Source organism: Myxine glutinosa, chromosome 3 (assembly GCF_964187855.1).
Source record: "Myxine glutinosa chromosome 3, kmMyxGlut1.1, whole genome shotgun sequence".
NCBI classification, from domain to species: Eukaryota; Metazoa; Chordata; class Myxini; order Myxiniformes; family Myxinidae; genus Myxine; species Myxine glutinosa.
In genome coordinates, this window is record NC_136263.1 from 33,000,375 (window position 1) to 33,012,972 (window position 12,598).

A 12,598-nucleotide genomic window follows, 5' to 3' on the forward strand; every position below is an offset into this window, starting at 1 on the left:
ATGGATTCCATGACTTTGCTGATAATTGGGAGCAGGCTGATTGGTCTGTTGTTGCAAGGATCTGTTTTTGCACCTTTTTCTGTAAAGCAAAAATTTCCTTTAAAATTCTCGGTCTTTATAATAGACTTGAGTGTGTCTTGCGGAAGCCATCTGGAATTGGAGTCAAAGTGGTGCACATGAGCACATGACGCTTGATTTTGTGTTGCATTTATCTAGTCGAAAGAGGTTGTTTGGTTTATTATCATGCCCAACCACAATGCCACCTCCTGTCTGGTGTGCAGCAAGGCGGAGGCAATGTGCTCGTTTGGCAGACGGCTATTGTTGTTCAGACTTCACGCAGTTTTGGCCATTATGGGACATGATCTGCCTTGCTGCTCCATCAAGTTAGGAGGTGCAATACATAATTTAACCGACGAAGTTTGCATTGTCACAAGTAAACTATTGTGAGGTTTGAAGTGAGATCAGATGAAGGACTGAACAACACGGGCGTTAGATGTCGACCATTTATGGAGTCGCCCAATAGTATGCACCGGAGCATGTGAAAAACAACCAAATTCCTGAACAGGAGTTAAGGCTCGAACAATACCGGGTTAGGCAGTTAGAGGTCAGTTACATGTCTCCAACTTGTCCTCTTGACAAACAGCATTTCCCACACATGAATGGACATTATGACGACCCACAGACCATGCCGCGGTCTGGTATCACATGTTTACCTGTGGCACTAACAGGAGATCTGATTATTTTTTGTTTGGTCACTTAGATAACTTCCAGTATAAGTTTAAATAATCATTGGACATAATGGTACAAAAAAAAAAGAATGACAAAGCTCAACTTGTATCCATGCAGCTGCACTCGAAATAAAACACGGAATCAGATGTGCTATTATCGTAAATAACAATAAAATTGCATAATCCATATGGTGACTGCAGTGTACAGTAAATTAGAGAGTACCTTGTTACAATCTTACCTTCAGGTTACCTTCTCACAATGTTTCAGAAAAATTAGTTAAATAACAGAGAGGGGGATGATGTTGCGTTTGAGTATTACCGAACAAATGGCATGAGCATGTGTTTGCATGTCATCAGTCAGCTGTTTCCCATAATGCCTACTCTGCGCAAAGGACACCGTGGGATCTTTAATGTCCACCAACTAATGCCGGTAGATGGGACTCCCAGTTTAACATCGATCCGAGGGACGGCACACACACTGATGAATGACTCTGCTTGTGAAACACCTGGATGCCATTTATAGCTGTGTTGGAATTCAAACCCAGGCTAGACAGCTTGGAGGCGAGTGTGCGTACCTTTAGGCCATCCTGACAGCTCAACTTGTCTGTTGGACTAATACGGGTATTTCACTTTTGAAACGTACACTTCATATATGCCACACTTCAGATGCAGATGAAGAAGATGTGTTTACAAATGTTTACCTGCACCATCCAAAGTGGTCGGAGGTTGTGTTTTCACCCCTGTTTGTTTGTCTGTGAGCACCATATCTCAAGGTTATGGACGGATTCAGATGAAACTTGGTGGACAGGTTCGGTATGTGACAAGGAAGAATTGATTAGATTTTGGTTCAGGCCCGGATGCAGATTCGGCCTATCAGTGGGATACAAACGTAAACTGTTCAGCCTGGTTGAGGTATGCGCTCAACAAAGTTCCGCTCTATTTTGTTTGCAAATGTCTGTTTGTCTCTTCCTCAGAGACGATGACGTTTTGTATGTATCAGAAGGTGAAAACTTTATCCGTAAGTGAGGCCTTTATTTTCATGCTTGATTATACACGTGTCGATTATACATTTGTCTTTACATATCAATTGTCTGTTTCGTTGTTGTTTTATTATAAATGACTTTTGGATGTGATTGAATACGCACGCACAATAAACACAAGCACAAACACACGTCTGACAATTCTATAATTAGGGTACAGGTGGGTACCCTTTTGTTTGCATACGGATTATTTTTATTCATCCTTTCCCCTCCTGTGTCTGTAATTGTTTTCCGGTGTATATCTGACATTCTCTTTCCCTCCACAGCTCCAGAGTTGTTTCTTACCACCATCTCGCATCATTTATCGTGCCTTTCCAGGATCTTATTTACTTTTTCTCAGTCTCTACTATATCTAGCTGGCCTATTTATCTTTCAAGTGATGTTTGTATGTTTGCACATCGTAATTTTGCTCACCTCTGTCCTTTGTCTGCTTGAACCCGGTCATCCTGCCTTGTTTTGCTCCTACATGAACCTTTATATGCAAAAAGCAGATTCATCTTCATGATTGGGTAAATTAAAATGCCTTTAACCTCCATTACTTTTGTCTAATCACCTTTTTGTTTCATCACAAACTGGCTTTAGTGGTTTTGACCAATTTGCAGGCCACTGACATCCCCAACGATGTTTTTTACATACGTATATTTTTAAATGGTTCTAAAAATCATATGAACATATTTGATTAGCATAGTGAATAGCACATCTTTGTTTGGTTATTTAATTTATTTATTCATACTTGTTTCAGCCCCACCACAACATTTGGTCACAACATCTTCTGGATCAGATTGGATTACACTCAATGTTGGTGGTGTTTCCTTCACTACAACAAGGTATAATCACTTTTGTTTTTCTTTCTTGGTGTTATTTTTTTCTTGTTATTTCTGTACTTCTTTCTGTACTTCTCTTTCTGTACTGTGGTATCTATATTATAATAGCCGTAGATGATTCTGTCTGTCTGTCTGTCTGTTGGGCGTCTGTCCGGGGTGTGGCTTACTCGGTTTGCAGAGTAGCTCCACCCATAGCTCCACCCATTCTGGGAGTGGCTTCATATAATTATAAACAAATATCCACCATTTTATTAACTCGCATAGCTTTGAGGCCTGTTTTGTAGGCCCGTGGTGTCTTGCTCTCTCTCCCAGTTTTATTTCAAATCAAATTCGATATATCATTTCATTTTTCACAGTCGCTAACGTAGTTTTAGACTCGGTTGAAAAAAAACGGGAAGAAAGTTGCCGTTTATAGAACGAAATGAATTCTCAAACGCCTGTAACTTCAAGGCCATTGAGTCTCTCTCACGCCTTTATCTCCAATCTAACTCACCATATGATTTCATTTTTATCGATGGTTTTGGACTCGGTGTCAGCAATAATTGAGAACATTCCACACACGCGGGAAAATGCAGAGATATATTTTTAAAAATCGCGTCATGGTCACCGCCCAACATGACACCGACGGCAACGTGTCGATATATATTAAAAATTCGATATATCATTTCATTTTTCACAGTCGCTAACATAGTTTTAGACTCGGTTGAAAAAAAAACGGGAAGAAAATCCGATGAAAGTTGCCGTTTATAGAACGAAAGGAATTCTCAAAGGCCTGTAACTTCAAGGCCATTGAGTCTCTCTCACGCCTTTATCTCCAATCTAACTCACCATCATGGTTTTAGACTCGGTGTCAGCAACGCGGGAAAACGCAGAGATATATTTTTAAAAATACACCATATCACCGCCCAACAGCCAACAAGTATCATACACCGCCCAACATGACACAGGCGGCAACATTTCGACATTATCGCTTTTTCTTTAAACCGAGTGAACCGAGCCGAACCGAATAAACCGAGTGAATTCACCGTTTACTTTTGATGACAGTCGCCACAAAACGACATATATTTCTTCGTTTTTATTTCATTCAACATTATTAGCCGGAAGTAAAATATGGTTCAGGAAATTACCGAGAGATATTTCTTCGTTTTTTTATTTATTAGTTATTTGCGCATACACTTTAAATAGGTTTATTTGAAATGTTTAATTTTCACAATGTAATTTATTTGTCATTTGATGATACACTTCCTCTTGATACACTTGATACACTTTCGAGACACTTCCTCTTGACTCGTGACAATTCATGCGTTGCGTGGAAACTTCCATTTCCAAAATGAATGACACAGTCGATGAAGAACGCAGACCTGTACAGGATGCAGCAAGAAAACGAATGAGAAGGGCGAACGAGTCCGTTGTCGAACGTCAATGCAGACTTGAACAGGATGCAGCAAGAAAACGAATGAGACGGGAGAACGAGTCCGTCGACGAACGTCAATGCAGACTTGAACAGGTTGCAGCAAGAAAACGAATGAGACAGGAGAACGAGACAGTTGAGGAACGTGAACACAGACTCGCACAGGATGCTGCTGCAACAACGATGAGGAGGGAGAACGAGACAGTCGAGGAACGTGAACACAGACTCGCACAGGATGCTGCTGCAACAACGATGAGGAGGGAGAACGAGACCCTCGACGAACGTGAACACAGATTCGCACTGGATGCTGCTGCAACAACGATGAGGAGGGAGAACGAGACCCTCGACGAACGTGAACACAGACTCGCACAGGATGCTGCTGCAACAACGATGAGGAGGGAGAACGAGACCCTCGACGAACGTGAACACAGACTCGCATAGGATGCTGCTGCAACAACGATGAGGGAGAACGAGACCCTCGACGAACGTGAACACAGACTCGCACAGGATGCTGCTGCAACAACGATGAGGAGGGAGAACGAGACAGTCGAGGAACGTGAACACAGACTCGCACAGGATGCTGCTGCAACAACGATGAGGAGGGATAACGAGACCCTCGACGAACGTGAACACAGACTCGCACAGGATGCTGCTGCAACAACGATGAGGAGGGAGAACGAGACCATCGATGAACACCAACACAGACTCGCACGGCATGCTGAGCAACAAAGACGTTGGAGTGCTCAGCAAACATATACAACCGCAGCCATAATGAATCCGGCCGAAGTATCCGATAATATTATTCAAGAGCATAATTGCGGTCCAATGACGTCACCATGTGTGTACTGTTCTGCACACCATTTCACAAATGAATCAACAGGACAAGGGGATGGATTTACACTGTGTTGTTCCAAGGGAAAAGTTAAATTGCCTCCACTATTTGCCGTACCTGCTCGACTGCAACAACTTTATCAGGGTGATGATGGAAAATGTCGCAACTTCCGAGACAATATCCGGAATTACAATTCGGCATTAGCTTTTGCATCAATGGGTGCTCAGATCTCATCTCCTCCAGGAAATGGACCGTACTGTTTCAAAATCCACGGTCAAATTTACCATCGCTGTGGTCCATTACATCCATCACATGTACATGAACAAGCACAATTTGCACAATTATTTATTTTGGATACAGCTCAAGCTACAAAGGAACGTATGAATCGACCTGAGAATCACAGATGTTTGCAAGAATTGATGGCAGAACTGCACAACATACTATCTGACGTTAATCCTTATGTCACATGTTACAAGACTATGTTCGAGCGTGAACAGGAAGAAATCGGGAAAGCTGTCCTTGAAGATCGCCTCCCTTCTACCTTGGAAATGCATTTTCGTCGACTGTGTGCAGACGACCAAAGACGTTACAACATACCAACTGCTGATGAAATTGCTGCTGTCTTCGTTAGTGGACAAGATGGTGAACCACCTGCAAACAGGGATTTCCAGGTTCATTTGCATGACCAGGGCTTACACAATCTCTCTCCACTTTCCTCTCACATTGATCCCATGACATATCCCATTCTCTTTCCACATGGCGAGCCTGGATGGATGATAAACATGCCTCACCAGCGACAGACTGCGGTTCGAAACAAGGTAACTCATCGTGAATTCTATGCCTACCGACTGGCTATTCGAAATGAATTCAGCACTATCCATTCTTCGGGGAAATTGTTCCAGCAGTATGTTGTCGACGGATATTGCAAGGCAGAAGCAAATCGACTGCAATACTTCAAACAAAATCAGGAAACCCTTAGAGCCATGGAATACAGAGGACTACTGGACCACGTCCAGAACGTTGCTGCTGATAACCAACGTCCTGTCGGTCGTATTGTCATTTTGCCGTCGAGTTTTGCAGGGAGTCCAAGAGCTATGCAGCAGAACTACCAAGATGCTATGGCCATTGTTCGCAAATTCGGAAAACCAGATCTTTTCATCACGTTCACGTGTCATCCAAAATGGACAGAGATACAAGAAAACATCGGACAACACCAACGAGCTGAAGGCAGACCAGATTTAGTGGCACGCGTGTTTCATCTGAAATTAAAAGGGTTAATCGTCGATATAACGAAGAAGCACGTGTTGGGCAAAGTACGTGCATTTCTCTACGTCGTCGAGTATCAGAAGCGTGGCCTACCGCATGCCCACATATTACTCATGCTGTGCCAAGAAGATAAAATTTGTACCGCTGAAGACATTGACAGAATTGTTTCCGCACAAATTCCTAATTCAAATGAGTCACCAGAGATCCATTCCTTGGTGAAGTCTCACATGATACATGGTCCGTGTGGCACTTTAAATCGCCATTCGATTTGTGTGAAAGATGGAGTGTGCAGTAAAGGCTTTCCAAAAGCGTATGCTGCAGAGACACTTGCGAGCATAGATGGCTATGCCCTTTACAAGCGTCCCCCAAATGGACCCACCATAACCGTTCATGGAACCGATGTTGATTGCCAATATGTGGTCCCATTCAATGCTTATTTACTGAAGAAGTACAGAGCACACATCAACATTGAGGTTTGCGCAAGCATAAAGAGTATAAAGTACTTATTTAAATATGTGTACAAGGGACATGACTGTGCCAGCATCGAAATTCGAGAGCGCGGGAGAGTGGAGGTGGACGAAATAAAGACCTATTTGGACTGCAGATATGTCAGTGCCCCAGAGGCAGCATGGAGATTGATGGAATTTGAAATGCACAAACAGTCCCATTCCATCACCAGACTTGCGGTACACTTACCTGAATTGCAGACTGTTGTGTTCAGGGATGGTAACGAGGAAGAAGCCATTGTATGACATAGGGGTACAACACTTACAGCTTGGTTTCAGTTAAACCAGAGAGACCCTGAGGCACGAAGTTATCTGTACCATGACATTCCAAAATATTACGTATTTGAAGATGGACGAAAGACATGGAAACTTCGACGCCGGGGCGGCAACAAGGTTATTGGACGCATGGTTTCGGTAAGCCCTATGGACATTGAGCACTTTCATCTTCGTGTACTCCTGCTGCACTGCCCTGGTAAAACATCATTTGAAGATCTCAGAACCGTAGATGGAGCAGTTTGTGAAACATACAAGGATGCAGCCAGGAAATTACATTTAACAGAAGATGATACAGAATGGGACAGGTCCTTAGCTGATGGAGTTATCTTTGCCATGCCACAACAATTGAGATCTCTTTTTGCAACCCTATGCATATTCTGCACACCAACAGACACGTCAGCACTGTGGGAAAAATATTAAAACGGCCTTTGCGAAGATTTTGTGCACAGCGGCCATATCTTGGAACAGAGTATTTTCATGGCATTGCGAGAAATACAGTCCTTCCTCCTGAGACATGGACATACCTTGGAAGCATTTCAGTTACCAGTACCTCCAGACACTGTTGAAGATCTTTCGAGTGATGATTATCAGTATGTACCGGGAGATGAACATGAAAAAGGTGAAAACAACAGACAACTACTAAATGATGACCAAATCAAAATTGTAGATGAGGTCCTACAGGCCGTTCATTGTAGGGACCAGTACACAGGCAACCGGTTGTTTTTCGTTGATGGACCGAGCGGAAGTGGCAAGACCTTTCTCTATAATACGCTTCTGCACATCTTGCGAGGCCAGTGTCGTTTGGTTCTTCCAATGGCGTACTCGGGCATTGCAGCAACATTGCTAGCAGGGGGCCGTACATCGCACCATTGATTTAAATTGCCAGTGCCCATTTTGGAAAACTCCACATGCAACATATCACCTACGAGTAAAGATGCAGATGCTCTAAGGAAGGCCAACCTATTCATTTGGGATGAAGCACCTATGGCTCCAGCATATGCTTTAGCGGCTGTTGATCGATGTCTCCGGGATGTAACCAGCAACAACATTCCTTTTGGTGGAAAGGTCTTACTTCTTGGTGGGGACTTCAGGCAGGTTTTGCCCGTTGTACCTCGCGCTGCACCTGCAGCAATCATCGCCACATGCATCAAGCGTAGCAAGTTGTGGCCAAAGTTCAAACAGCTGAACTTAACATCAAACATGAGAGCTAATGATGATGAAGAATTCTTAAAATGGTTACTGTCGGTTGGAAATGGGACTGTGGAAACAATTCCTGACTCAGATTTAATACGACTGCCTGATCGTATCTGTGTAGAAGACAACATTTCTTTAGCAGAGGCTGTTTTCGGTAATTTGAACGAAATCCATTCAAACTATGATGCGCTGGCACAATGAGTCGTGTTGTGTCCAAAGAATGAATCCACATTTGTGATCAACGATGAGATACTGGATGCATTTCCTGGGGAAGAAAAGACGTACTTCAGCGCTGATTCCATTGTCTGTGATGACCCTGAAGAGGCACTAAATTATCCTATGGAATTCCTAAATCAATTAACTCCTTCTGGAATGCCATTGCACAAACTTCGTCTCAAAGATGGTGCTGTCATCATGTTACTCAGTAACTTTGATCCGAAACAGGGACTGTGCAATGGTGCAAGATTGGTTGTTAAAAGATTGTTGCCAAACATAAATAGATGGAGAAATAATTTCTGGCAGTCACAAAGGAACACGCACATTTATACCCAGGATTAGTATTGCACCTTCCGATACAACACTACCATTCGTACTCAAACGCCATCAATTTCCAGTTTGTGTGGCATTCTCTTTCTCAATAAACAAGAGTCAAGGTCAAACATTACACAAAGTTGGGATTTACTTACCAGAACCCGTCTTCAGCCATGGCCAATTATATGTTGCATTGTCGCGTGCTAAACGATTTGAGGATGTCAAGGTAAAGGTAGTCAGTAATGGCCAACAGGGAAAAATTGATGGCCACAGTGGAATCTTCACCCGTAATGTTGTTTACCCGGAGGTCCTGCAGTGACACCATTCAGGCAACAAAAGGAGGGCACGAAGGAAAATAGTTAATTACTCCGACACATTTAGTTGCGGTGATTGAAAAATCACCGGACCATTGTTGCTGTTTTGATGCTTTTTACTGCTGTTTTGATGCTTTTTACTGCTGTTTTGATGCTTTTTCACTGCTGTTTTGATGCTTTTTCACTGCTGTTTTTTCACTGCTGTTCTGATGCTTTTTCACTGCTGTTTTGATGCTTTTTCACTGCTGTTTTGATGCTTTTTCACTGCTGTTTTGATGCTTTTTCACTGCTGTTTTGACGCTTTCCACTGTTGTTTTGATAGTGTTTTGATGCTGTTTCACAGCTGTTCTGATGCTTTTTTGCCGTTTTTTTTAAATGTAAAAATTCCAAAAAAATCTCACAATGATGACATATAATTCACCGAAAACGTTGAAGCAACCGCATAATATTACGGTGATGTTTAACTCTGAGTGAGAATAGTTCTAAATTTTAAAAACTTTCTTCTGATATTTGTGATTTATTTCAAACAAACTGTATTTCCCATCTACATGGGCATGTATTCCTATTAACGTTATATAAAGTACATAAATTGTGTGGATTACATCATTTGTGGATGTGATCAATTGCCAGTAACCATTTTATATAACTGAATGTGCAGGTGCAGCATCTAACTCAATATGTCGAAATGTCACACACATCCATGCCCGTGGGATTCCCATGGGTGACCCCGCTAGTTAATTATATTATTTGTAATATTGATGTATATTTAGCGACAAATGAATATTAATATCATGGATTATGAAATGGTGGTGACTCCAATCAAAATATGTAGGGGTTCCGTCACGCGTTGTGCATTGAAAACATATCAAGTTATTGCCCTTATGATTGTGACCTTTTCCCGGCGGTGGTTTTGGGACGTGTTGGACATTGAAAGACTATGTGGAGTTTTTGGCCTCGTGGTGGTTACCTTTTGCCTGGGGGCCAGCGGTAGCACAGCCTGGCCTCACATCCCAATATACACTTTATAGTGATCTTCAAGGCCAATGGATGAAGTGGTTTGACTACTGGATAAAGTGCATTGAGGGGGATATATAGATTATGTCGAATAATGTGGCATGAACAAAATTCGTCAATGATGCTATATCTTTTGTAGGTCAAGTGACAGAACTTTTGCTGCGGCATTTTATATATCTCCAAAGCATTAGGAGTAATGACAAACCTTCTGGGATTGTGTTCAAGCATGCATTTGAAAGCCTCAGTGTTTGTCATTTATGCATTAAGTCATCATCGTCATCATCGTCGTCATCGTCATCATCATGTAACATGCTCTAGGCAGAGCGTTGGTGCTGCTGATGTAGTTTCTAAGCTACAATCCTGGATGGGTCGCCGCTCTGACTCAGGAAGTCAGGGCAGGAATTAGCAATTTCGCCAAAGTGCTGGTGATAACTCGCCAACTCTGCATGAAGAACACCTGAAAGCATCAAAACCTCTATTATAGCGATGCTTGGAAGAATCAAAGGTAAAAAGAAATGTAAGTAAAAATTAGAGTTTGAAAACGAGTAAATACAGAAGAAGAAGAAGAAAAAAGAAGAAGAAGAAGGCAGAAAGATGATTGAAGAAATGTCGGAAAATATATAAATGTGAAATTAGATCTCATGTAAATCATGAACAGAATGATTGGATGAACCATTTACAAGGAAGAGTGGATGGATTCGGACAGGAGAAAAACTCGACCTCTGTGAATCATCAATCCAGGGAGAAATTCAAATCGCGTGCCTTTGAACAGAGATCTTAACTCGATTTACCAACAAAGGCTTGTGCTCTAAATCCTTCATCAACATCCCAGTGGTCCAAGCTGTCACTTTATCCAACTCAAATGTTATTTTCTCTCTGAGGTTACCCAGCTTACTTTGTCTCATCTTTATATCTCAAAGACCAACACTCAAAGGTGAAATTGTTACCAGTTTAGGAGTCGCGGAAGGCGAGAGAACGAGGCCATTCGTAGGGTTCGAAGATGGTTTATTGTAACAGCAAGATCCAGCACACTCAACTCGAACGGAAGTCGGCACGCTTATATAAAGCCGAAAGCCCTCTTCGGAGGGCGTGGCTCCGGTAACCGCGCGTGCGTCACGTCCGCACAACCACAAGTCCAACAGGCCCGTGCACGTGTATTATGCCCAAATAAGGTAATCACATAAGGTAACCGCCACATGCGGTTACCTGCACATAAGGTAACCGCCACATACGTCCCCCCAGAATGCACTCCACGGGCCTATGCGTAGGCCGAGGCGACCGAGGGGCTGGGCAAGTCCTCGGGGGAGGCTGCCGAGGTTCCTCGCGGGCCTCCCGAGGTTGCAGGTCGCGGGTGCAGTGCCGAGAAGGCTCGGGCGGTGCACGCGAAAAGCGGGTGAGCCAACCAAGGGGCTGGTCAAGGCCTCGGGGGAGGCTGCCGAGGTTCCTCACGGGCCTCCCGAGGATGCAGGGTCGGAGAAGTAGTTGCGGATGTACTTGTAGTTGTAGTTGCGCGAGGGTGACGAAGCGGCCGTGCCGCTAACGTCAGTGCGCGCGAAGGTGACGAAGCAGCCGTTCCGCCAACGTCAGTGCATGCGAAGGTGACGAAGCAGCCGTGCCTTCGGAGGGTCTTGGAGTAGGCCCGCCCCTCCGGTCGTAGAGGAGGAGCCGAGCGCGGTGAGCGAACCTCATAGTCATGGCCGTCGTCGTTTCCGAAACTCCGGCATTCCGAAACCGCGTTCGAAACTGCGCCCGAAGCCGTGCGGGAGAAGCCGGCGTCACCAGCTTAGGTGGCTTCCCTGGCTAGGGCGCGCTTGCCGTGTTCGTTCGCAGCCCCCGAATCCGTTTGGGGGCAGTCGGAGGTCACCAGTTTAGGTGGCTTCCCTGGCTAGGGCGCGCTTGCCGTGTTCGTTCGCAGCCCCCGAATCCGTTCGGGGCAGTCGGAGATCACCAGTTTAGGAGTCGCGGAAGGCGAGAGAATGAGGCCATTCGTAGGGTTCGAAGATGGTTTATTGTAACAGCAAGATCCAGCACACTCAACTCGAACGAAAGTCGGCACGCTTATATAAGGCCGAAAGCCCTCTTCAGAGGGCGTGGCTCTGGCAACCGCGCGTGCGTCACGTCCGCACAACCACAAGTCCAACAGGCCCGTGCACGTGTATTATGCCCAAATAAGGTAATCGCATAAGGTAACCGCCACATGCGGTTACCTGCACATAAGGTAACCGCCACACCAGTGTCTTTCATCAACTGGCTGAACTTACCTTGCTTTTCATTTTCCGTTAGCCATTTTCATTTAATCTGTGATTAAGAGTGATTGTTGAAGTTCATCCCTTGCTGTTTCTTCTCATGTTTCTAGGAGAGTGTTTTTGGTCATTTGCTATGCATTATTTATATTAATGACCTTTCTAAAACGTTTTCATCTGTTTTTTCACTCTGCTGATGGTTCCACGATGCTCTTGTTTTATGTCCATCTATTTTTTTGTACACAGAGTCAAGGCTTGTGGAAGAGCTGGAATACTGAACAGATGAGGACACAACATAATAAAAGGAACAGCAGGAGAAGGGAGAAATACCAAGAACCTGGCAGAGGAAGAAAATAGATGGAGACAGACAAACAAGGGATGCGAGTAGCGATGAGGGGCAGGGGAGAATGCAAGGGATA

General features: G+C 44.0%; 1 protein-coding gene across 1 annotated transcript in view; it reads left to right on the forward strand.

The window, feature by feature from the left end:
• The window catches only part of KCTD9 (potassium channel tetramerization domain containing 9), a 78,228-nt gene that overhangs the window by 12,891 nt on the left and 52,739 nt on the right, over positions 1–12,598 (forward strand). Inside the window, exons 3-4 of the mRNA XM_078773840.1 lie at positions 1,703–1,746; positions 2,511–2,595. Of these exons, the coding sequence (XP_078629966.1) occupies positions 1,703–1,746; positions 2,511–2,595 (129 nt within the window). The remainder of the gene's footprint in view (positions 1–1,702; positions 1,747–2,510; positions 2,596–12,598) is intronic.